The following is a 27633-nucleotide window of genomic DNA, read 5'->3' on the forward strand; positions in this document are numbered from 1 at the left end:
TCCCTGCTTAAAGTGGTGTTGCCACCAAAAAATAAAAAATAGTTGAAAATTCTTAAAAAAATAATAATAATTGGAAAAAAAAATGTTTTACTCACTTCTAAATGCCTGTTGCTAGGGGGTCCCTCGTAGTCTGCCTTCTTTATTGCCCGGGCTGGTGACATCACTTCCCCTCGTGCCGCACAGTCATCTGGGACCTGTCACGTGTCCCAGATGACTGTGCGGCGTATCACGGCGCCCTGCGCCACTCGCGCATGCGCAGTGGGTGCCCGGCTGTGAAGCCACACAGCGGAGCGGGAAACGAGGGGGGGCTTCATTCCCCCTGCATCGCTGGACCCTGGGACAGGTAAGTGTCCGATTATTAAAAGTCAGCAGCTGCAGTATTTGTAGCTGCTGACTTTTATTTTTTTTAGGGGGCACCCCACATTAAGACAGGAGGTGTGTTACTGGTCAGATCACCAGAGGAAATAAGGGAAAAAAAGCATTAAAAAAAAACAAATGCAGCCATCACATCTAATGATTGGTAAGCTGCAATACATAACATTTTTGTTTTTGGGTTTAAAGTGGTTGTAAACCCTTACAACACACTTTGACCTACAGGTAAGCCTAGATTAAGGCTTACCTGTAGGTCCAAGAAATATCTCCTAAACCTATACGGTTTAGGAGATATTTGCCCAAAGACAGGCAAAGCTGTCTACGGCGCATGCGCCGTAGACAGCGGCACGCAGGCGCAGTGAGCGCGGTACCATCAGCGACGGAGATGCCGCACGTGTCGGCTCCCGTGTGCATGCGCGGGAGTGACGTCATCGCGGCTTCGCCGAATGACAGCGGCGGAGCTGCGAGACCCCACCAACAAGATGGATGCGCTGGACTACAGGGGACAGCGGTGACTTCGCTGGCTCCTGTGTCAGGTAAGTGACACATAATGGACTACTATGCGATGCATAGTAGTCCATTATGCTTTACCTTTGTAGGGAATGAAAGAGGAAGTAAACTCATCAGGATTTACTTCCTCTTTAATACTGTTTTAACTGCTAAGGCATCGGAGCTGGCTTACTTGCTAAAGATTTGTAAGTCCTCTCTGTTAGTCATTTGATACAGGGATCCCTGCCAGACAGAAAATTCTGATCTTTTACTTCCCTGATGACAACACCGCAATTTGTGATTGGTCAGTGAAGGACCAATAGTACACCAATGAGGTCTTCTTTGTTCTGCTGAACTGTTTAGGTATTATCACGGTATAGTACTGAACGTGTACTGGAAAGTAATGCAGCCATGACTTGATCATAGTGCTGCTCTGCAGAGGATCACAGGAGGTATCAAGATTCAGGTACCTGTGCTTTCAGGCAAACTTAACCTCTTCCCGTAGGCCATACGCATATATGCGGCCTCGCTACGGGTGGGCTTTAAAGCCGAGAGGCTGCGTATACAGCAGGCAAAATAAGTATTGAACACTTCACCAGGTAGTTAATTCTAGGTAAATACATTTCTGTAAAGTGCTAAAACTCCTTATGTTTTATATATACTGTACAATATATATTTTTCATTCCATTTTTAATGCTGAATACAATTATATATTTTTTAATATATTTATTTAAAGGAGAAATTATACATGTTTTTATGTACAAAAATGTCAATATCCGATTTTTATCCAATATTTCTGAAAGTGCTGTTGACATCAAATGTTCACCACATGTCAGTAACAACCCATGCAATCCATACATACAAAGACACCAAAACAAATAAGTTCAGAAATGAAGTAGCATGCATTGCTCAGGTGTGATTTTGGCCCATTCTTCCACACAAACAGTCTTTACATCTTGAAGGTTCCGTGGGCCTTTTCTATGAACTCTGATCTTTAGTTCTTTCCATAGATTTTCTGGTCAAGTCAGGTGATTGGCTGGGCCATTCTAGCAGCTTTATTTTCTTTCTTTGAAACCAATTGAGAGTTCCCTTGGCTTTGTGTTTGGGATCATTGTCTTGCTGAAATGTCCACCCGTGTTCCATTCTTCATCATCCTAGTAGATGGCAGCAGATTTTTCATCAAGAATGTCTTGGTACATTTTTCCCTTCATCCTTCCTTCAATTATATAAAGTTTGCCAGTACTGTATGCTGAAAAACAGCCCCACACTATGATGTTCCCACCTCCAAACCTCACTGTTGGTATGGGGGGGTGTTTTTGGGGTGATGTGCAGTGCCATCTGACCTCCAAACATGGTGTGTATTATGGCATCCAAAGAGTTAAATTTTGGTCTCATCTGACAATATATTCTCCTAGTATTTCACAAGCTTATCTAAATGTTGTGCAGCAAACTTTAAACGAGCTTCGACATGCTTTTTCTTCAGCGATGGAGTCTTGTGTGGTGAGCGTGCATACAGGCCATGGCGGTTGAGTGTATTACTTATTGTTTTCTTTCAAACAAAAACCTGCTAATTCCAGGTCTTTCTGAAGCTCTCCGCAAGTGGTTATTGACTCTTGGACAACTCTTCTGATAATTATTTTCACTCCTCTGTCAGAAATCTTGTGAGGAGTGTCTGGTTATGGCCAGTTTATGGTGAAATTATGTTCTTTCCACTTCCGGATTATGGCCCCAACAGTGCTCACTGGAACATTCAGAAGTTTAGAAATCCTTCTGTAACCAGTGCTATCAGTATTTAAGAGAGCTCTTTGCTTTTACCCATCATGAGATGTTTCTTGTTTGACACCTTGGTAATGATACACCTTTTTTATAGGCCATCCATTGAGACTGAACCAGCTGATATTAATTTGAACTGACAAGGGTCAGGATTGCTTTCTAATTACTGATAGATTTCAGCTGGTGTCTTGGCTTTGCATGCCTTTTTGCACCTCCCTTTCTTCATGTGTTAAATACTTTTTCCCTGTGTCATTCCATTTTATACACATAACTTAATTTCTGAACGTATTTGTTTTGGTTTCTTTGTATGTATGGATTGCATGGGTTGTTACTGACATATAGTGAATGTTTAATGTCCATAGCACCTTTAGAAATAGGTTTACCTTGAAAAATAGTGACGTGTTCAATACTAATATTACCCGGATGTTTTTATGGACATGCATTACTCCATTACTACATGGCTTATAAGTACCGTGCACTTTTATCTACCTCATATCTTTGCATTGAACTTATATTTTATCCACAACAAAACATGGAGTGTTTTGTCACAAAAGCTAAAACCCATCCAACTTTCTTTGAAAAAATGGCCAACAATAGAGTTCAATAAAGTGCAAAGTCTTCCACCAAGTAGTGCCTTGAGCCAGCATCAACAACAGTATAAGTTGATAAATAGTGATGGACGAACTTCCGACGGGACATTTCGCAAACGCGATCCGCGAACGTGCCCAAATGTTCGCAAACCTCAAGGTTCGCGCCGGACCCCATTCACTTTAATGGCAGGCGAACCTTAAAAACCTCCAGGTCATATTTTCAGCCACAAAATACTTACTAGCTGTGCACACATAGTCCTACAACATGGACACTGACATACCAGAAGTATTACGTGAATCTGGGATCGACAACGACAAGCATTCTTTTTTTATCTGTGAAATTTTGTCAATTCAGGAGCGCATGAAGACCATTGAGGAGAGGCAAGGTCAGGCCAGGGTATGAAGGGGATGCAGGAGATGATCAGTGCAGTCAGGGCAGCACAGTCCTGTGCCAGTGTCCCAGTGTGCCAACCTGTGCTTGAGCCCCTCCTTCTGCCCGGCCCTTACCCCCACCTATGCAGGGCTCCACTGCGGTGGTCCGGAGGTGCCAGTCCAGTGCTGATCCTCAGCCATGGTGCTGGCACTGCCTGCTGATTGGCTTCTCCGCTGCTATCGCCCTCACTGACACCAGCACTGAGATAGAACACTGACACCAGCACCGCAATAGAGACTGAGCACTGACACCAGCACCGAGATAGAGAGCACTGACACCACACCAGCACGAGATAGAGAGCACTGACACCAGCACCGTGATAGAGAGCATTGACACCACACCAACACCGAGATAGAGAACACTGACACCACACCAGCACTGAGATAGAGAGCACTGACACCAGCACTGTGATAGAGAGCACTGACACCAGCACCACGATAGAGAGCACTGACACCAGCACCGAGATAGAGAGCACTGACACCACACCAGCACCGAGATAGAGAGCACTGACACCAGCACCGAGATAGAGAGCACTGACACCAGCACCATGATAGAGAGCACTGACACCAGCACCGTGATAGAGAGCACTGACACCAGCACCGAGATAGAGAGCACTGACACCACACAAGCACCATGATAGAGAGCACTGACACCAGCACTGAGATAGAGAGCACTGACACCACACCAGCACAGTGATAGAGAGCACTGACACCAGCACTGAGATAGAGAGCACTGACACCACACCAGCACCATCATAGAGAGCACTGACACCAGCACTGACACCAGCAACTCGCTGCGGGACCCAAAAATATAACACCGCTCAACCTCTTCAAACAGGAGGCTACGGACATATAGTACGGTGTGCTTTTTATGTACAAGTGAGCCAAAGGTACAAAAAAGGTCTGTGTGCTAGATTATATAAATCGTTTATAGAGTTATGCATATACATGGTCTACTGGTCACATGTGTTGAATTCCTCAAAGATCCATGCCTCATTTATTTTTATAAATGTGAGGTAATCAACACTGTTGTGAGCTAGGCGAGTATGCTTATCGATCACGATCCCCCCCTGCTGCGCTGAACGTCCTTTCCGACAGGACACTGGACAAGGGGCAAGCCAACAGTTCCATTGCAAATTGTGCAATCTCTGGCAAGAGGTCAAGGCCGCCCACCCAGTAGTCCAGGGGTTCATCACTTCTCAGAGCGTCCACATCGGCCGTTAACCCGATGTAGACGGACACCTGTCGGTCTAGGCGTTCCCTGATGCTGGATCCAGATGACACCTGTCGATGGGTCGGCTGAAAGAATGATCTCATATTAGAAGTGACCAACACATCTTCAAACCGCCCTCTTCTTGCAGGCGCTGTTGGATTGGTACCCGCAACTCTTTCTCTGGGAGTGGGAATTCCTCTGCCAGCGCACGCAAAAGCAGAATGCAGCATTTCTCTAAGCAAGGCCTGGAAGTGCTCCATTCTGACAGCCCTCTGTGATGGTGGTAACATTTCCGCCATTTTTTGTTTGTACCGGGGGTCTAAGTACGTTGCCACCCAGTACTGGTCCTTGACCTTTATGCTTTTTATACGGGGGTCCCTGTTAAAACACTGGAGCATGAAGGCCCCCATCTGCACTAAACTGGAAGCGGTGTGGTGGCCTGGCTCCTGCTCATCATCCAGGATAATGTCGTCCTCCTCGTTCTCTTCCCCCCATCCACAGAAAACAGGGATCCCAGAAAGGTGTAAAGCATGCTCTTCTTGCTCCTCCTCATCCGCCCCAGCACCATCCTTCTCTGACTCTTCAGACTCATGTTGTTGACTTGTCTCAGATAGAGTAGCCCCCCCCCCCCCCCCGGGAATTCATCCAGCATTGCGACTTCCTCATCTTCCTGCTCCTGCTCCTCCACGGCTTGATCAATGACACGACGCAATGCACGCTCCATAAAGAAGGCATTAGGTACGATGTCACTGATGGCGTCATGGCTGCGACTGACCAGTTTGGTGATCTCATCAAATGGCCGCAGAAGTCTGCATGGGTCACGCATGAGCAGCCACTGGCGCGGTGGAAAAAAAAACAAGCTCCCCAGAACCTGTTCTGCCGCAGAGTTTGTACAGGCAGTCATTAACTGCACGTTTCTGCTGGAGCAGCCTATCAAGCATATAGAAGGTTGAGTTCCATCGCGTCAGGCAATCGCAAATAAGACGTCTGACCGGCAGATTGTGTCGCTGCTGAATGTCAGCAAGGCGAGCCATAGCCATGTAAGATCTTCTGAAATGGGCCGAGATTTTCCTTGCCTGCCGCAAGATGTCCTGGACCCCAGGGTATTTGACAATGGGTCGCTGCACGACCAAGTTTAAGACGTGTGCCATGCATGGCATGTGTGTAATTTTGTCCTGTTTCAATGTGCTAAGCAGATTGGCACCGTTGTCACACACCACTTTACTAACTGTCAAATTGAGTGCTGTTAGCCACTGATCTGCCTGTGAACGCAAAGCTGAAAGGAGTGCAGGGCCAGTGTGGCTCTTGGCTTCCAGGCACAACAGACGCAGCACAGCATGGCAACGTCTCACCTGGCACGTCGAATAGGTTCTGGGGATCTTGGGCAGCGCAGCGGAAGAGACACTAGTAGCGGAAAAGGAGAGGGAGGATGGAGTAGGAGGAGGAGAAGAAGAGACAGGCCTGCATGCAATCCGTGGCGGTAAAACCAAATCTACACGGGTGCCATGGGTTACATGCTTGACGGCCGTCAGAAGGTTCACCCAGTGGGCAGTAAAAGTTATATACCTTTCCTACCCGTGTTTGCCAGACCACGTGTCTGTGGTCAGATGTATCTTGGCACCGACACTGTGTGCCAGAGATACATTCACTTGTCGCTGAATATGGCCATATAGCTCTGGGATGCCCTTCTGTGAGAAATACTTCCTTCCTGGGACCTTCCATTGTGGTGTTCCAATGGCCACAAATTTTCAAAAGGCCTCCGAGTCCACCAGTTTATATGGCAGTAGTTGGCGGGCTATCAGTTCTGACAAGCCAGCAGTCAACCATTGGGCAGTGGGTTCCGTTGCTCCCACTGGGCTCGGTGATGGCAGCTCATGTGCCTTCTTAAGGCGGTCGTCCCTAGGTAAGTGTTGGGCTTACCGCGACTAAAGCGTTGACTGCAAAGGCTGCAGATGGCAACACTATTGTCAGCAGCGGACACGTTAAAAAAAGCCCCCACACTGCGGAGCCATGTGCCGGTGTCCTGGCAGCGCCAGATGTGACCGTACATGGTTGATGCCTCGCTCCTGATACATTAGCAGTCTGGTTTGTCCCTCCTGTGCAATGTAAATTCCGCCTGCTTCTCCTCCCTATCTGCTGGTCCATATCTCACTCTGAACTCCCCTTCCCTTCCTCTCTTGTGGGCACCCATGTGACATCCCTAGACACGTTATCATCGGCGTCACCTTCCCCATCGCTATAATTAGAGATCTCGGAGTAGGCAGCAACACCGGGGACCAACCTCCTTGGGCCGATCTGGGTACTATCGTCAGACTGCTGAGTGGCGGTTGTTGCTACCTCTTCTTCCTGATCCAGTGCCAATAATGGCTGCGCATCAGAAATATCTTGTGATGGATCGGAAAATAATTCCTGTGACTCAAGTGGAGGGTATATGGTGGTGGTGGTAGTGTCTTTGGGGGTGCACACAGCAGAGAGTGAAGAGGGTGCAGATCGAGAGGATGAGGAGGGTGCAGAAGAGTAAGGCTGAGAGAGCCACTCAACCAAGTCTGGTGCGTCCTTTAAACGTAATCGAACGCACCTTCTGCAATTTCCCACTTTGGCTAAAGCCTGTTGCTCCTGGATTACCCCTACCACCCCTGTGGAAGAAGGTATATAATACCCCGCTTCAATCTGTCGTTTTGGGGGCGCCACTGGTCTATCACACCAGTTATAATACTTTTTTCTAATTGCGTTTGTCACTCTTTGTAGTATCGCTGCAGAACCGCTCAGCAGTCACAATGCTGCACAGTGGAAATGCACTATACTATGCTTTCTATATTTGAAAGTATTTTATACGTGTATTACACCCCTATATACTGCACGCCAAATAGTACACCTATACCAGTCCTTAAAAGGACGTTTGTGGACCTAATAGTAGCTAGCTAGTGAATTACAGACTGTCCCTGCTCCAAACACCAAACTGTCCCTACACTGAGAAACGACAGCTACAGAATCGGTCAGCACTGCAGTGCACTATAATATGCTTTCTATATTTGAAAGAAAGTATATTATAAGTGTATTTTAACCCTATATACTGTACTCCTATACCAGTCCTTAAAAGGACTTTTGTGGACCTAATAGTAATAGCTAGTGATTACAGATTGACTGTCCCTGCTCCACACAGTGTCCTTACCCTACACTGACAAAAGACAGAATGTAAAATGGCCTCCAGATCAGGTCTGTTTAAAAGGTAGGGGGTATGTCCATGTGCTGAAATGTCTCAATTGGCTGTCCTGTACCCCAAAGTTCTTCACAATTTAAACGAATATGTCCGCCGGGAACAGCGCCAGAAGTCCGCTGGTTTGGCGAATCGCGAACGAGCAAAGTTTGCCGCGAACCGACCACCTGGCGAACCGCAAGGCCATCTCTATTGATAAATATGTGTTGGGTTAGTGGTTCATCATGAAAACTTAACCACTTCAGCCCCGGAAGGTTTTACCCCCTTAAAACAGAGTTCCACCCAAAAGCCCAACCCTGCCATATTTAACCACTTAAAGGACCAGGGGGCAGCAGTGGGAAGGGTTTAATATATTGTCACCCAATATGGTTGGTAAATACGCAAGCATAAATGGGATAAAGGAAGAATATTTTTTTGCATCTCAATATGGGGTGCACCTGTTACTGGTACAGTTCTCTCAGTGGAGACGAGATGTGAGCGTGGAGCCTGATCTCTCCTGAAGCGGTATGTGGAATATTTGACTGTGGATATTTGCTACTGCCCTCATAATCCCTTCTATGTTTATAAAGCCAATATTGCCCATTTTGGGGTACGTGGGGTTATCAAACAAATGTGGCATCCAAAAATGGTGCTAAAATATACACTTATGGTGCCTACAAATGTTTGTGTGTTCAAATCAATCCATGTGGAGCCTGAAATCCTAAACACAGACTTTACATGCAATACCAGCTGAACCAAATTACAGATCCTTGGCAGGCATGTTCCCATCCATCTATTTTAAACATGTATTTCACTATACCGCTTTAAATGTCAAACAAGAAGCAAGCATTTCAATTCAAAACGTGTTCATTGTGGTTTGTTTTAACACAGATACATGAGAAATGATCTAAACAGACTTCAGATCCAGTGTAAGAACTGTCGAAGTGGCTGTGGTATGGTTTGTTCCCTGGAATCTATAGACAGGCATGAGAGAGAGTGTGAATATGAGCGCATGTCCTGTATAAACGCCGGTGAGTGTCTACACTGATAAAGTGTGTCAGAACAAAATAGAAAAAAATATGCATTTGTATCGCTATTAAAATGTTATCATGTGTTTTCTTATTTTTTTGGGTTTTCTGACTTTAGCTTTCTGATTAAAGCGGAGGTCCACCCTAAAGTGGACCTTCCGCTCATTGGAATCCTCCCCCCCTCCAGCGCCACAATTGGCACCTTTCAGGGGGGAGGGGGGTGCAGATACCTGTACAGTACAGGTATCTGCACCCACTTCCGGGATAGCTCTCTGCAGAAAGGGGCGTAGATTACGCCCCTTTCCGAAAGTCCCCCGGTGCCTGCTGGGAAACACACAGATCCCAGAGGCAGCAGGTCCATCCTTATTGCGCAGCGCGACTCGCGCATGCGCAGTAGGGAACCGGGAAATGAAGCCGAAAGGCTCCACTTCCTGATTCCCATACCCAAGATGGCGGCGGCAGCACCCGAGAGACGATCGAGAGATCGGCTTCGGGTGCCGACATCGTGGGCACGCTGGACAGGTAAGTGTCACTATTTTAAAAGTCAGCAGCTGCAGTATTTGTAGCTGCTGGCTTTTAAAAAAAAAAACGCGGACTCCCGGCGGACTCCCTCTTTAACTACTTCAATACAGGGCACTCACATCCCCTTCCTGCCCAAGCCAATTTTCAGCGTTCAGCAATGACGCTACACTGTACCCAAACTGAATTTTTATAATTTTGTTCCAACAAATAGAGCTTTCTTTTGGTGGTATGTGATCATCTCTGTGGTTTTTTATTTTTTGCTAAACAAATAAAAAAAGACCTAAAATTTTGAAAAAAAATTATTTTATTTCTGTTATAAAATTTTGTAAATAAGTAAGTTTTCTCCTTCACTGATGGGCACTGATAAGGTGGCACCAATGAGGTGGCACTGATGGTTGGAACTGATATGCAGCACTGATGGGCACTCATGGGTGGCAACGGTGGGCACTGATAGGTGACACTGATGGGCACTGAAAGGCTGCACTGATGGGTACTTATGGGTGGCACTGACAGTATAGTTGCCAACATTGTAAAAAAATTTAGGGACACTTTTTTGCTGTAGGCGGAGTCACGTCATAATTGGGGGGGGGGGGGGCATGCGTTATTAAGTGTGGCATAGTGTAAAAGAAAAATGCGGTGCGTGTAGCGCGCCACGCAGAAAATGGGCGTGGTTTGTGTGGATGGTGGGCATGGCTTAAAGGGCGTGATTTGAAGGGGGTGTGGTTAGAGTCTGAGATGAACGAGGGATGGAGGGAGAAACAAAGGGAGAAAGAAAGGGATGGAGGGACAGCAGGCCCAGATTCTACACCACAATAGAAATATGTGTATTTCAGAAAGTTTAACAATCAGCAGATAAAGATATTTCAAACACCTGGTGTTGGCGCTTCAGTCATCCCGGCACCATGGTTGTTATGGTGTCAGGATGATTGAAGCACATTGTAATATAAAATTAGATAGTTCAACTCGACATAATGCAGAACTAGTGGGAGCCCCGAGTGTGTCACTTGTCACATCACCTGCCACCAGATGCCATCAGGTGTCCCCAGTAGAGTGCCTCCCTACATCTCAGGTGTCCCCAGTGGAATGCTTCCTTACATCTCAGTGTCCCCAGTGGAGTGCTTCCTTACATCTCAGGTCGGTCAGTATGTAATGTTGCAGTGTAGGGGTCCCTCTATGATTGGGGGTAGGGGAGTGTGGGGGTCCCTCTATGACAGGGGGTAGGTCAGTGTGGAGTGTAAGGGTCCCTCTATGACAGTGGGTAGGTCAGTCTGGAGTATAGTGGTCCCTCTATGACAGGGGGTAGGTCAGTGTGGAGTGTAGGGGTCCCTCTATGACAGGGGGTAGGTCAAGACACATCCGAACTGGTGCACTCACTCACAGGGCTGCTGTTAGAAATTATTGGGGCCCTGTACAGCCTATCTCATGGGGCCCCCACCCCCTGAGGAGGGAAAGAGGGAGGTGAGAGGGGGGGTCAGACAGAGGGGGGTCAGACAATGAAGAGGAGAGGGTGTCAGACAGAGAAGAGAGGGGGTCAGAAGGGTCAGACAGACAAGTGGGGGCCAGACAGACAAGGGGGGGCAGACAGACAAGGAGGGGTCTGACAGAGTGTAGGTGTCAGACAGAAAAGAGGGGGGTCAGACAAGAGGGGGGCCAGACAGAGAAGAGAGAGGTCAGAGGGGTCGGACAGAGAAGGGGGGTCAGAGGGTTCTGACAGAGAAGAGAGGGTTCTGACAGAGAAGAGGGGGGTCTGACAGAGAAAGGGGGTTAGAGGGGTCTGACAGAGAAAGGGGGGGTCTGACAGAGAAAGGGGTCTTACAGAGAAGGGGGGGTCTGACAGAGAAGGGGGGTGGCTGACAGAGAAGGGGGGTGTCTGACAGAGAAAGGAGGGGTCTGACAGAGAAGGAGGGGTCTGACAGAGAGGAGGGAGGTCAGAGGGGTCAGACAAAGAAGAGGGGGGTCGGACAGAGAAGACGGGTTCAGAGGGGTAAGGCAGAGAAGACGGGGGTCAGAGGGATCAGACAGAGAAGAAGGAGTCAGAGGGGTCAGACAGAGAAGAGGGGGTCAGAAGGGTCTGACAGAGAAGGGGGGGTCAGACAGAGAAGAGGGGGTCAGAAGGGTCTGACAGAGAAGGGGGGGTCCGACAGAGAGGAGGGAGGCCAGAGGGGTCAGACAGAGAAGAGGGGGGTCAGAGGGCTCAGACAGAGAAGAGGGGGGTCAGACAAAGAAGAGGGGGGTCAGAGGGGTCTGACAGAGAGGAGGGGGGTGGCTGAGAGTGAGGAGGGGGGTGACCAACAGAGGGGGGGGCAGCTAACAGAGAGGGGGGGCTGCTGACAAAGAGGGCGTGCAGCTGACAGCGAGGAAGGGGTGGCTGACAGAGGAGGGGGGTCTGACAGAGAGGGGGGTGGCTGCCAGAGGAGGGGTGGCTGACTGAGAGGTGGGTGGCTGACAGGGGAGGGGGGTGGCTGATTGAGGGAGGGTGGCTGACTGAGGGGGGGTGGCTGACTGAGGGGGGGCGGCTGACCGAGAGGGGGGCAGCTGACAGAGAGGGGGGCGGCTGACAGAGAGGGGGGGCGGCTGAGAGAAGATGAGAGAGACTGATCTCAGGATACACACAGCACGAGCTAGGACTCACTCCGTCAGCATGCAGGGTTGGCGAGATTACCCATAGACACAGTCCAGCCCTGCATCCACATGTGACCAGCTCCTCCAGGCGAATCAAAGACCCTCATGTCCTCAGTTTGTCCCGCACATGACCTGCTCAGCCAATCACGGGACACCCGCCGCTGCCCATTGCTGGGCTCAATTTGCGGTCTTCTGGAAAATGGCAGCGGACCTCTAGCGGAAAAAAAAATTCGTGAAAAAAGGGATTTCCTGGGACATTTCCCGGGAAATACTAAAATTTGGGAAAAGGGTCTAAATCCCGGGAATTTAGGCATCACTGATGGCACTGGCAGGCATTGGGGATGGACACTGATTGGCAGCTGCCTGGGCACTGATTGGCATTTCCCTGGAGCTCTAGGGTGAAATACCTGGTGGTCCAGTGTGGTGGCAATCCCTGGTGGTCCTGGCGGCATCCTGGTGGTCCTGGGTTTGCATCCGAGAGGGGCTGCGCTGATAAAAAATGGTCATAAGAGGAATAAAAATAAGTTCCTCTTAAAGTGGTTGTAAACCCTTACAAACCACTTTGACCTACAGGTAAGCCTAGATTAAGGCTTACCTGTAGGTCCAAGAAATATCTCCTAAACCTATATGGTTTAGGAGATATTTGCCCGAAAACAGGCACCGCTGTCTACGGCGCATGTGCCGTAGACAGAGGTGCGCAGGCGCACTGAGCGTGGCATTCTCAACGATGGAGCTGACGCGCGTGTCGGCTCCCGTGCGCATTCGCGGGAGTGACGTCATCGCGGCTTCGCCAAATGACAGCGGTGGAGCTGCGAGACCCCACCAAGAAGATGGATGCGGCGGACTACAGGGGACAGCGGCGACTTCGCTGGCTCCTGTGTCAGGTAAGTGACACATAAGTGACACATAATGGACTACTATGCGATGCATAGTAGTCCATTATGCTTTGCCTTTGCAGGGAATGAAAGAGGAAGTAAACTCATCAGGGTTTACTTCCTCTTTAAAGCATATGATTGCGATATATGTTATATATATATATATATATATATATATATATTTAAGAGGAACTTATTTTTATTCCTCTTATGACCATTTTCACAGTGTAAACCCCATTCCTGTGGGACTTCTAGGGTGCCTTTTGTGGATGCGCTTTCGATATTTGAGCCTTGGAGACACGTCCTATCATCTACACCTTGCGGATGTGAGAATTTAAGCCACCAGCGTGTACTGTTGCTCTGACTTGTTTTTATTCATTTTTCCTATTCAATGAATTTAATATGCAAGTACTTTTGGCTTTGTAAAATTATCAACATTAGATAGCATTCTTCTTATGTTGCTTTACATATTGAATATTTACATATTGAAATGCTATTACCTATCCATACTTATATTACAGATATGAAAATAACAACTCAATCCTGCTCTATAATAAACCACCCCATAGGAAGGAAAATGCACAATAATGCAACAATTTCCGAAACATGTCGGGTATATGGTTGAACATCTAATTTGCTGACCTCCTTCTGTTTAGGTGGCATTTTAGAACTTATAAGACTTGGATTATTCTATGATGTTCTATATGTCAATTCATGATGTATTGTTACAATTCATTGTTGATTAATATGTTTCTATACCATATATATATATATATATATATATACAGTGCCTTGCGAAAGTATTCGGCCCCCTTGAACTTTTCAACCTTTTACCACATTTCAGGCTTCAAACATAAAGATATAAAATTTTAACTTTTTTGTGAAGAATCACCAACAAGTGGGACACAATTGTGAAGTGGAACGAATTCTATTGGATAATTTAAACTTTTCTAGTAAATAAAAAACTGAAAAGTGGTGCGTGCAAAATTATTCGGCCCCTTTACTTTCAGTGCAGCAAACTCACTCCAGAAGTTCAGAGAGGATCTCTGAATGATCCAATGTTGTCCTAAATGACTGATGGTGATAAATAGAATCCACCTGTGTGTAATCAAGTCTCTGTATAAATGCACCTGCTCTGTGATAGTCTCAGGGTTCTGCTGAAAGCGCAGAGAGCATCATGATGACCAAGGAACACACCAGGCAGGTCCGTAATACTGTTGTGGAGAAGTTTAAAGCCGGATTTGGATACAAAAAGATTTCCCAAGCTTTAAACATCCCAAGGAGCACTGTGCAAGCGATCATTTTGAAATGGAAGGAGTATCAGACCACTGCAAATCCACCAAGACCTGGCCGTCCCTCTAAACTTTCAGCTCAGACAAGGAGAAGACTGATCAGAGATGCAGCCAAGAGGCCCATGATCACTCTGGATGAACTGCAGAGAACTACAGCTGAGGTGGGAGAGTCTGTCCATAGGACAACAATCAGTCGTACACTGCACAAATCTGGCCTTTATGGAAGAGTGGCAAGAAGAAAGCCATTTCTCAAAGATATCCATAAAAATTCTTGTCTAAAGTTTGCCACAAGCCACCTGGGAGACACACCAAACATGTGGAAGAAGGTGCTCTGGTCAGATGAAACCAAAATCCAACTTTTTGCCCACAATGCAAAACGATATGTTTGGCGTAAAAGCAACACAGCTCATCACCCTCAACACACCATCCCCACTGTCAAACATGGTGGTGGCAGCATCATGGTTTGGGCCTGCTTTTCTTCAGCAGGGACAGGGAAGATGGTTAAAGTTGAGGGGAAGATGGATGCAGCCAAATACAGGACCATTCTGGATGAAAACCTGTTGGAGTCTGCAAAAGACCTGAAACTGGGACGGAGATTTATCTTCCAACAAGACAATGATCCCAAACATACAGCAAAATCTACAAAGGAATGGTTCACAAATAAACGTATCCAGGTGTTAGAATGGCCAAGTCAAAGTCCAGACCTGAATCCAATCGAGAATCTGTGGAAAGAGCTGAAAACTGCTGTTCACAAACGCTCTCCATCCAACCTCACTGAGCTCGAGCTGTTTTGCAAGTAAGAATGGGCAAGAATTTCAGTCTCTCAATGTGCAAAACTGATAGAGACATACCCCAAGCGACTTGCAGCTGTAATCGCAGCAAAAGGTGGCTCTACAAAGTATTAACGCAAGGGGGCCGAATAATTTTGCACGCCCCACTTTTCATTTTTTTATTAGTTAAAAAAGTTTCAAAAATCCAATAGATTTCGTTCCACTTCACAATTGTGTCCCACTTGTTGGTGATTCTTCACAAAAAAAATTTTTTTTATATCTTTATGTTTGAAGCCTGAAATGTGGCAAAAGGTTGAAAAGTTCAAGGGGCCCGAATACTTTCGCAAGGCACTGTATTTTTTCTACCTTTATAAATTAATAAAGTTGACACCATTGTGCCTTTTTACTTAAAGCGGTTCTGCACCTAAAATAAAAATATTAAAAGCCAGCAGCTACTAATATTGCAGCTGCTGACTTTTAATAAAATCACACTTACCTGTCCCAGGGTCCAGCGATGTCGGCGGCAGATGACGAGCGATCGCTCGTCTCGCTGCTGCCCCCACCGCCATCCTCTTTCAGGGAATCGGGAAGTGAAGTATTACAGCTTCACTGCCCGGTTCCCTACTGCGCATGCGCGAGTCGCGCTGCGCGTCTCTTATGGTCCCACGCTGTGTCTCTGGGAACTGTGTGTTTCCCAGAACACAACGGGGGGGGGGGCGGGACGCCTGCGGGGGTCTGCCCGGAAGTGGGTGCAGATACCTGGATTATCCAGGTATCTGCACCCCCCTCCCCCCTGAAAGGTGCCGATTGTGGCACCGGAGGGGGGGGAGGGATCAGATTAGTGGAACTTCCCCTTTAGGGTGAAGAACCGCTTTAATCTTAATTTTTTTTTATTTTTTTTTATTATATGCACTATTCTGCCATTCTAAAAGTCCAAAGGGGCGTCCCCTATATGCGCTTTATGTATGTTTTCCATTATATGTTATAGAGATAAGGAGGGTGGAAGAGTTGTTTTCCTAAAGCACTTCCTTTGTTTAGGGAGACATTTCTGCTTCTCTATAACCACTTCCCGACCAGCGCACGACGATGTACGTCGACAGAATGGCACGGGCAGGCATATTGGCGTACATGTACGTCCAATATTCGTTGCCGCCGTGCCATCGGGAGCGCGCCGCCGCGCTCCCGCGCTGGTCGGGACCCCCGTGAGTCCGGTCGCGGGACCCGCGGACTCGATCGCCGCGGGCATCCCCGCGATCGTCTCACGGAGCTGCCAAATGGAGGAAATGCTGTATAAACAACATTTTTCCATTCTGCCTAGCAACTAGTGACGCTGATCTCTGCTCCATGTGATTGGAGCAGAGATCAGTGTACACTAAATGAAAGCCCAACCCCCCCACAGTTAGTAACACACCCCTAGGAACACTTAACCCCTACACTGCCACCCACTGGTTAACCCTTTCACTGCCAGTGTCATTTACACAGGAATCACTGCATTTATATAGCAGTGATTACTGTATAAATGACAATGGTCCCAAAAATGTGTCAAAAATGTCCGATGGGTCCCCCACAATGTCGCAGTCACAATAAAAATCGCAGATCGCCGCCATTACTAGTAAAAAAAAAAATAATAAAAAATTATTAATAAAAATGCTATAAAACTATCCCTATTTGTAAACGCTATAACTTTTGCGCAAACCAATCAATAATCGCTTATTGCGATTTTTTTTACCAAAAATATGTAGAAGAATACGTATCGGCCTAAACTGAGGGAAAAAAATGTTTTTTTATATATTTTTGGAGGATATTTATTATTACAAAAAGTAAAAAATAATGTGTTTTTTTCAAAATTATCGCTCTATATTTGTTTATAGCGCAAAAAATAAAAACCGCAGGGGTGATCAAATACCACCAAAAGAAAGCTCTATTTGTGGGAAAAAAAGGACGTTAATTTTGTTTGGGAGCCACGTCGCACGACCGCGCAATTGTCAGTTAAAGCGACGCAGTGCCGAATCGCAAAAAGTGGTCTGGTCTTTGACCAGCAAATTGGTCCGGTCTGAAAGTGGATAAACACAGTACAGTGAAGTGAGTGTTGTCACCCTAACATAGGGAGTGTGTTACTGGCATAATCAACAGGTGGAAATAAGGCAGAGAAAGCCTAAAAAAAGACAATTAATGCAAAAAAAGAGGGGGAAAAAATGCAGAAAAGCATCTGGAACGCATCTGGATGGCTTTTCAATGGTGTGAACTGGCCCTATAACCTACTTCCCATGCATTTTTAATGCAGAAAAAAACGCACTGGACTGCATGTGGCCTGAACTGGCCCTCAAACTATACATCGTCATTACATTGTTTCCCCATACTAGTAGCAAGTCCTTTCTTGTGTTGAAACTGATTACTCTCAATTTCCTGCAAATAAGCATCTCTACAGTATAAACCATTGAAGCTGCAGCAGCTATCTTGAGCCCATCTTAAATTCCTGTCTGCATTACTTCAGTCATTTATCAATCACTTCTCCCTCTGATCTGTTCTGTTGTTGACCTGTCTCTCTCTGCCAAGAGCTTTCTCTGCCATCAACTTTTTTGTTCCTGAGCTTTATGTGAAAGAACACACCCCCAGCTTCCCTTTAGATGTGCATGATCAAGCAACCAATGAGCAGACTGCACAGGTTAGATCTGCAGCACCCAGTGGCCAGCAGTCACATCTAGCATAGGTTCACATTGAGCTGCGGGAATTAAGCCGTACGAGTTCAGCTGATCACGCGCGATTTCACTCCCGATTTCAGAGACATCTGTGCAGCTTTCTGCACAGATGTCAATGTAAATCGCAAAAAGTAGTACAGAAACGACTTTTTGAAATCGGTGCACTGCCGCATCGCACCGATTATGATGGTGCCATTGATGGAAATTGCCGCCGATTTGACATGTCAAATCACCTGTCAAAATGCTCCAGTGTAAACCAGGGCTTGTAGGCATCCTGGGGATAAGCTCCTTCCTATAATTCTTTTAAAAAGATCTCAGGCAGAATGGTGTGACATCTACAAGAGTCTGTTAGCCACTTCCACCAAACTCAAGGCAAAGAGCTACAGAGATATCCAGTTGGTCTCAAAAGAAGTATTTTATGAAAAACAAAATAATTTTTTATTTTGCATGCATGCATGTTGACCAGGGGGAGGAGAGAACAAAGGTATATATATTATATGAGTACACTACACTTCAGCTTTAAGTGGATTATTTTTGACTACAGGTTGCCCTGCTCAGTTTGAGCGAAGAAACCTGGACAGCCATCTGGCAGTGTGTGAACATCGAAGCCGAGAGTGCCCAAATGGTTGTGGTTATGCCATTCTTAGTGCAGAAGATTTACTGCATAACTGCATAGCTGAAATGAGGACAGAACTTGAGCTTCTAAGGTAGCAACCATTACATTAGTTAGAGTGTACAATTCTCCGATTTTTAAAATGTATGTGGTGTACGGAGGGAAACAATCTTGTTTTGTGTTAAATCCTTTTTTTTCTTGATGAAAACTAATTTGTGTACCACTCCTAGTACTTCAATGATGTTGCTTTTACTAGGTCCGAAATGATCTGCAGAGTTGAGGAAACAAAGCGGGAGATGGAATCCAGGCTCGACTCACAAAGAAGACACATGGTGCAAAAAGAGAGTGTTCTACAGGGTGAAATTGAAGAGCTCAAGGTAAGTTTCCATGTCATACTAATTTTAGAGAACATGAAATCTTTGAATGGAGAAATCTGTCATAGAGAAACTCCTGGGGTGAAAGCTTTTAAATTCACACCAGCCAAAGTATGGCCTCTATGTAATGCCACATACACACGACCGGACTTTTGGACAACAAAGGTCCGACGGAACGAGTCCGTCAGACAATTCGATCATGTGTGGGCTCCATCGGACCTTTGCTTGCCAAAAATCCGGCGGACTTTAGAAATAGAACATGTTTTAAATTTTTCCATCGGAACTCCGCCGGACCGAGAAATCCGTTCATGTGTATGCTAGTCTGACGGACAAAAACCGACGCTAGGGCAGCTATTGGCTACTGGCTATGGACTTCCTTATTCTAGTCCAGTCGTACGTCATCACGTTCAAATCTGTCGGACTTTGGTGTGATTGTATGTGGCCAAGTCCGTTCATTCAGAAAGTCCGTCGGAACTCCGCCGAAAGTCCATCGACAAGACCGGCAGACCTAGTCCCTCTAAAAGTCCGGTCGTGTGTACGCGGCATCAGATGTTAGACCTTGGGGGAAATTGACTTGTACACCTTCAGTATTATAGGGTTTACAGACTCTACGTTGGCCCTGCTCTCAGATCCTATCTTTCAACAGCCAGGTCAATAAAGCCAGCAACTGAGAAGTGGGATAACAGATTGGTCCAGAGTCCTAGGACACAGCGTGTCTTTGGGAATCCTTACTAGCCTGGTGTACAACACTCTCCTTGGCCTCTCCAGAGATTTGAGGATGCCGTCTACCTAGATATTGCGAGGCAGATAAGACAGTAGCACCTTTGGTTGGGTACTGTAAAAAGTTTTGACTAAAACCCCTGACACTTTCACTGCATGCCCTAGGGCACTGATACCTTGGTCCAATAACCAGGAGAGGGCTCAGTGAAGGTCATCAAGGTACTGCAGGGACACTGGGAAGTTGGAAGCCACAAAATGAGGAGGGGACAAAGAAGGAAACTTTAAACCCCGTTACCACTTCTTGCACCAGGCAATAGGAATACAAGACTTCCAAGACTCTGCAAATGCTAGAAGGTATCTAGGTTCACCTTCAAGCCAAAAAGAGGTTTTTGGCAGAGATGGTGCACCAGACCTGAAGCTGAGGGGCTTCGATGGCCATTTTCCCTGGTTGTTGTTCTACCTGTTTGTAAGTACGGTTGCAGTTTTTAAAGTGGTATTAAAACCCAAACTGTAAAATATTGCAGCTTACCAATCATTAGATGTGATGGCTGCATTTTTTTTTTTTTAGGATTTGTTTTCCCCCTCTGTTTTTACCAGGTGATCTAGCCAGTAGCACACGTCCTGTGTTAGGGTTCTTAAACTCTGGTTTGAAGAGCAACAGAGACACCTTTCAGCAGCAAAATTGTCAGTCGGGGGGGGGGGGGGGTGTATTTTTTGATGCACTGGCAGATTTACATCCACTAACAAAAAATGTTTAAGTAGTTACAGCAACAGTTTTGTTCCTTCTGGGATACTCACATTAGAGTGAGTCTTCAGAGACAATGCAAGCCTACAGCGATACCATGGCTCTTTACCTGGAAAGGGCTCTACAGTAAAAGCTTAATGTAGAAGGCCCTCTAGTCTAAACAGAACCTGGATTGCATCCCAGCACTTTCAGGTTCATCCCAAGAAGGCTTCGTTCAGCAGGGTTTGTCACTGTGAAACCCAAATGCACCATCTGCTGGGAGAAAACTGTGATTGTCAGCTATACTAGTAGAGACTATTGGAGTCAATTTGAATCCAATATAGAGTTAAAGAATTACTAGGGTTAAGTCTAGTAATTAGCGGGTGAAGAAAGACATTTGTCCTTTGAGGACACTAAGAAATTGAAGCATGCTGTTCTTGGGAGGTGTTATAACCTGTAGGGCTGACCTACAGTGTCAAATCCTCTTGTAGGCTGCATTATTACCCAATAGTTCAAAAGTCCTGTGTCACTCAATGGACGGGAGTCACTTTTTGCCCCTTTAAACACCATTCATTTCCAAGAGCACTGGGCCCTGAACCCACCCACTTGTAGCACTAGCAAATCCCCCCCCCCCCCCCCCCACTCCTTCACAAAAAAGTTTAGCACCAGTCACCATTGTTCATTTCTTTGAAATAACTACAGTGCCTTGAAAAAATATTCATATCCCTTGAAATTTTCCACATTTTGTCATGTTACAACCAAAAACGTAAATATCTTTTATTGGGATTTTATGTGATAGACCAACACAAAGTGGCACATAATTGTGAAGTGTAAGGAAAACGATAAATGGTTTTCTATTTTTTTTTTTTACAAATATCTGAAAAGTGTGGCGTGCATTTGTATTCAGCCCCCTTTACTCCAATACCCCTAACAAAAATCGAGTGGAACCAATTGCCTTCAGAAGTCCCCCAATTACGGGCATACCCCGCTTTTAAGTACACAATGGGGTTTATTTACTAAAGCTAGAAAGTGCAAAATCAGGCTCACTTCTGCATAGAAATCAATGAGCTTCCAGGTTTTATTACCAAAGCTTAATTGAACAAGCTGGGGTTTGAAGCTTTTTGGTTTCTATGCAGAAGTGAGCCTAATTTTGCACTTTCTAGCTTTAGTAAATAAACCCCATTGTGTACATAAAAGCTGGGTATGCCTGTAGTTAATAGAGTCCACCTATGTGTAATTTAATCTTGTGAAGCTCTTGGAGGTTTGTTGGAGAACCTTCGTGAACGAACAGCATCATGAAGACCAAGGATAAAGTTGTGGAGCAGTTTAAATCGGGGATAGGTTATAAAAAAATAAATCCCACGCTTTGAACATCTCACGAAGCATTGTTCAATCCATCACCCAAAACGAAAGAGTATGGCACAACTGCAAACCTACAAAGACATGGCCATCCACCTAAACTGACAAGGCAGGCAAGGAGAGCACTAATCAAAGGAGCCAAGAGGCCCATAGTAATTTTGGAGGAGCTGCAGAGATCCACAGCTAAGGTGGGAGAATCTGTCCACAGGACAACTAATGCCACGTACACACGACCGGACTTTTTGACAGCAAAGGTCCGACGGAACGAGTCCGTCAGACAATTCGATCTTGTGTGGGCTCCATCGGACCTTTGCTTGCCAAAAATCTGGCGGACTTTAGAATATGTTTTACATTTTTCCACCGGAACTCTGCCGGACCCAGTTCCTACCGAGAAATCCGCTCGTGTGTATGCTAGTCCGACGGACAAAAACCGACGCGAGGGCAGCTATTGGCTACTGGCTATGAACTTCCTTATTCTAGTCCAGTCGTACGTCATCACGTTTGAATCCGTCGGACTTTGGTGTGATTTGCGTGTGGCCAAGTCTGTTCATTCGGAAAGTCCGTCAGAACTCCGCCAAAAGTCCGTTGGACCTAGTCCCTCGAAAAGTCCGGTCGTGTGTACGCGGCATAATACTTATGCACACCACAAATTTGGCCTTTTTTGAAAGTGTGGCAAGAAGAAAACCATAGTTGAAAGAAAGCTATGGAGTTTGAGAGAAGCCATATGGGGGCACGGCAAACATGTGGAAGGAGGAGCTCTTGTCAGATGAGACCATAATTAAACTTTTTGGCTTAAAAGCAAAATGCTATGTGTGGTGGAAAACGAATGCTGCACATTATCCTGAACACACCATCCCCACCGTGAAACATGGTGGTGGTAACGTCATGTTGTGGGGATGCTTTTCTTCAGCAGGGACAGGGAAGCTGGTCAGAGTTGATAAGAAGATGGATAGAGCCAAATACAGGGCACTCTTAAAAGAAAACCTGTTAAGAGTCTGCAAAAGACTTGAGAATGGGGCGGAGGTTCATCTTCTAGCAGGACAATGACTCTAAACATACAGCCAGGGCTAAAATGGAATGGTACGGATCAAAGCATATTCATGTGTTAGAATGGTCCAAAGTCCAGACCTAAATCCAATTGACAATCTGTGGCATCTAATCTGACAGAGATTGAGCTATTTTGCAAAAAAGAATGGGTAAAAATGTTACTCTCTAGATGTGCAAAGCTGGTAGAGACATCCCCAAAAAGACTTGCAGCTGTAATTGCAGCTAAAGGTGGTTCTACAAAGTATTGACTCAGGGGGCTGAATACAAATGCATGCCAAACTTTTCAGATATTTGTATAAAAATTGGAAAACCATTTATCGTTTTCCTTCCATTTCAGAATTATCACAAAATTCCAATAAAATACATTTACATTTTTGGTTGTATGAAAATTTTTCAAGGCACTGTATAGCCAAAAACAAAACAAAAAAAAAAACTATTGGTTGAAAAGGATTTCTCTAGCTCTGCTTTGAAGCTATTAACCAGTGCAATCTGCCTTTAATGCTGTTTGTAAAGTTACAGGAGAGTATGTCACATTGATTTGTCTTGGCAGAGTCAGATGTCACGAATGATGTCCGATGTGCGGACTCTTATGGCTTCAGAAAGACAACATCGGCAGGACCTGGAGCAAGCAGACCTGGAGAAACGGGAACTGATGGAACTTCTTAAAGGTTTACAGCGCGAGTGCAGATCAAGAAATGATGATGCCCAAAAAACACCTAACAGCCGCCCACTAACACGCTTAGAAAGTATAAAGAGAAAACCCAGAGAAGTCACTGTAATATAAATTTCTGAACATGCCATATGGTTAAAAAAAAGGTTTATAAAATTCAACCCTTTAGCCTAAAGTGAAGATATCCATTCTGCACGTGCATTTGGATTACACAAGACAACAATGAGTGTTAAGTGATAAATCACAATAAGATTAGATGACATTGCCTAAAATCATATTACAAATAATAAATGAAATTGCAAATTAGGAAGTACTGTACATTCATAAAATACTAACACAATTTTTTTTTTTTAGCTGCTATAGAGGTAAAGGCAGCAAATAGGATTATTGGTCAATAGAAAATATTGAAGTCAAATGCTGGAAAATCATCTGAATAGACAGATGAAGTACATAAGTTTACTATTTAACCGGCAAAATAAAAAATGAATTTCTTATACAGGATACACTGTCTGGATGTGCAGTGTGGTTTCAATGAAAATAGTACATATATATGTGTATGCATTTCAACTGTGCATTTATTTAGCTGCTTGTCTGGAGTTCTATTTTGAAGTTTCATACTTTTTCATCATCTGATTACATACCAAGGAGCCAGATTAGTGCAAAAACTTTTTGTTTCAAATGACTTGGTACAAGAAAGAAAAACTAGGCAGAAAGAATTACCAAGCCTTCCATTGTAGTCCTCTGCTTCTGAAAGTTCTAGTTGTCTGGCTGTCATACTGGCAAAAATGAGTTGTGACTGATCTGAGACAGTAATGGCTGCATGCCTGTTCCAGAAGGAACAAAGACTACTTTTCACACTGGGGTGGTCAGAGCGTCAGCAGTAAAGCGCCGCTAGTTTTAGCAGTGCTATTCAGGCGTTAACTGGGCGATTATAACCCCCCCCCCCTCTTGTGGAAGAAGGGGTTAATACTGCCCCTGTATCGCCACTGCCAAAATCATTTGCAGGCGCTTCCCATTCATTTCAATGGGTAGGGTGATTTCGGAGTTGTGTATACATCGCTCCCAAACCACCCCCAAGATGCTGCTTGCAGGACTTTTTCTAGTTTCCTGCAAGTGCACCACCCCAGTGTGAACGCGCTCAGGCTTTCACAATGGAGCGACAGGAGAGACACTTTGAGGACACCATTTTTAGTGCTAAAACGCCTCTAAAGCGCCTCAGTGTGAAAGGGGTCTTAGTCAGGGGATCAGATATAGGCTAGGTTCACACTACTGCAGCTGTGACTTTATCCAATTTTCAGTGCAATTTTATAGTTTTTTTTTTTTTTTTTTTACATGTTTTTGATGCTTTGTAGGAGACTGCATTTTATATACAAAACTCTGCCATAAATGCATTAAAAATTAATGTACATATGGTTTACACATGTTTTTGGTGCATTTCCATTGAAGTCTATGGGACCAAAATTACACTGGAACTGCATCAAAGTAGCACATGTACCTTTTCCAAAAACGCACACCATTGAAAATAATGCGATTTCCATTGTCATGCAGTTCTGTGTGACCGAGTTTGCGTCTGAAAATCAGACTAGTGTGAACCAGGCCATACAGTAACTGCCAGACAATTAGCACTTTCAGAAGGTCAGTAAGGTCAAGTGCCATATTTCTCTTGGCACAGATTTCCTTTAAAGGAATTTGGGTTTCTAATTGATCCTAGCCAAGAAGTATGTTGTTAACATCATTGCTGCTGGGATGAAAAATCTTTAATGAATCTGCAATAAACCTTAAGGGACAGTTCACACCAGATGCAGTTCCATGCGCTTTTTTTTCTGCACTAAAAATGCACGCCCAGTGATTTCCATGTATTCCAATGATTAGTTCACACCAATGCAGTCCGTTCCAGGTCAGTTTCTGCACAGGAAAATGACTGCACTGGTGTGAAGTAGAGCCTTTGGAATGCATGGAAATCACTGTGCATGCATTTTTAGGGCCAGTTCTCACCACAAAAATGCACTCTGGATACATTCCGGATCAGTTTTTGCTTATAGGTCACACCACACGCAGTTCCAGTGCGTTTTTGATACCATTTGCTAGGTTCCTGTACAGTTCTGTGGAGAAAAAAAAAATGCAGCACGCTCTTTTTTTCTGCACCGGAAACTGACTGCACTGGTGTGAACTAGAGCCATTGGAACACATGGATTTTTAAATGTGGAAAAAAGGTGCACGGAAGCGCATCTGGTGTGAACTAGCACTAGGCTGGGGTTCAGGCATATGCATTCATACACATCAAGGCAAGTTAAAAGCAGAAGCAGACCCATTGATTTAACGGTTTCAGAAAACAGTTACATTCCCGGCATGCTGGGATTGCTAAGACCCCTTTCACACGACACTGCCCATTGCGTCAACGGTAAAACGCTGCTTTTTAGCGGCGCATTTCGGCTGCTAGCGCAGCGCTTTTACCCCCCGCTAGCAGCCACAAAAGGGTTAAAACCGCCGGCAATATGCCGCAACAGCGGCGTTTTGCCGGTGGTATTACAGCGCTGCCCCATTGATTTCAATTGGGAGCAACGGTGGAGGAGCGGTAAACACACCGCTCCAAAGAAGCTGCTGGCAGGACTTTTTTCTGCCGTCCTCCCAGCGCACCACTGTAGTGTGAAAGCCCCGATAGTGCAGCTTCTTTAGGGTGGATTGCAGGCGCTATTTCTAATGCTATAGCGCCTGCAAAATGCCCTGGTGTGAAAGGGGTGTAACTGGCACATTTGTTTGCGCTGTCAAACCATGCGATGGCTGGTGTCATAACTGATCACATGTGCAGCATTATGACAGTTGAAGATCTAACACAGGACAAGATGGCAGCTTCCTTGGCTGAAAACCATAGGAGGGTTTACTTCCACTTTAAAGCCTAAACTCCACAATTTAACCGTTTAAAAAAAACACAGCATTCCTGGCATGTGCTGGAATGTAACTGTCACATTGGTTGTGCTCTCAAACAAACTGTCAAACCATCAAATTACTTCTCTGGGGACAACCCAGAATTTGGGGTTTTCTTTTACTTTCACGTTCAATGATGGTGGCAAACAGGACAAAGAGAGGGTGAATCTCCCTAATGGGGGAACAGACAGCATAGAAAAAGTGACAAGTGTTGTAATCCCTCTGCTCCCTAACCAAAACTTAAAAAAAAAAAAAAAAAATGTTGCCTTTAGTTATATGTTAAAGTGATCCTAAACCCACACTGTTTAATTTACATTGTCCCTTCTATTTCTGTATATGGATGATGGCACTAATTTTTTTTTTAATAAAAAAAAATATATATATATATATTTATTTATATATATATTAATCTCTTTTTCCTAAATTGCTATACAGCTGTCACATGACCCAGATCTTTCCCACCCTGTCAGGGAAACAAGCAGGAGGAGCTTCTAGTCCTCTGCTGCTGGTCACATCTTGAAATGAATTATTTTTAATCTGTATTCCAAAGACTTTTTTTTTTTTTTCCAGCAAACCATTTTAAATTGTCACATTTATATTTAAAATTAAATCTTTATTATTCTGTGGAAATTACACGTTGTTGGCGGATTTCTGTCAGTCACAGGTTCTGTCACACTCCTCAAGCCTGTGTCTTAGAATAAGATGGAGGTGAAGCCTCCATTAATCTACATGTAATATCCCACACACTTTGTGTTTAGCTGGTTAGTGGGCATGGAGGAGGTCTTGGGTTTTAATTTAACACTGTGTATAAAACCCACATGTGTGACTCTATAGGCACATGGCCTGCTCAGATGTTATGGGGAGGAAATTCACAGGGTAGAACTACAGTGATTACTGAGCATGTGCACTAGCTGCCAACACTGCTCTGCAAAATACCCAGCTACAGTGGGGACATGAACAGAAGGTAAAGATAGAGAGCAGCAGGGTCAACCGTTTTTGTTTTTTTCTAGAAAACAAAAAACGAATCCCATAGTAACGGAGTATGAACAGCATGTAATACAGCATTTATTGCTTTTCTATGATGTGGGTTTAGTGACACTTTTACATATAGATTATAAATAGTCGATGGAGGAGGAATAGCAGGAACAACTGAGTATTTTCAACCTTCTTTTACAGGGGAATTTTGTATACCAACAGTCATTTTGAAATCATTTGCTTAACATGATGGCCAAGTAACTAGTATTTTCAGAAGTTGAGTTCATTGATTGAATCCTACACACAGTAGGTCTCATGATAGGTCAAGTGTCACACACACAAATGAATATCAA

General features: G+C 45.1%; 1 protein-coding gene across 1 annotated transcript in view; it reads left to right on the forward strand.

The window, feature by feature from the left end:
• LOC143997432 (RING finger protein 151-like) overlaps window positions 1-23888 on the forward strand; it is a 32497-nt gene extending 8609 nt beyond the window's left edge. Inside the window, exons 3-6 of the mRNA XM_077493044.1 lie at window positions 8957-9096; window positions 18418-18580; window positions 18743-18863; window positions 23261-23888. Coding sequence (XP_077349170.1) covers window positions 8957-9096; window positions 18418-18580; window positions 18743-18863; window positions 23261-23494 — 658 coding nt within the window. The 3' untranslated portion in view covers window positions 23495-23888. The remainder of the gene's footprint in view (window positions 1-8956; window positions 9097-18417; window positions 18581-18742; window positions 18864-23260) is intronic.
• Window positions 23889-27633: the final 3745 nt, after the last annotated feature.

This window comes from Lithobates pipiens, unplaced genomic scaffold, assembly GCF_037356315.1.
Source record: "Lithobates pipiens isolate NorthernLeopardFrog02 unplaced genomic scaffold, aLitPip1_a1.2 Scaffold_19, whole genome shotgun sequence".
Taxonomy (NCBI): Eukaryota; Metazoa; Chordata; class Amphibia; order Anura; family Ranidae; genus Lithobates; species Lithobates pipiens.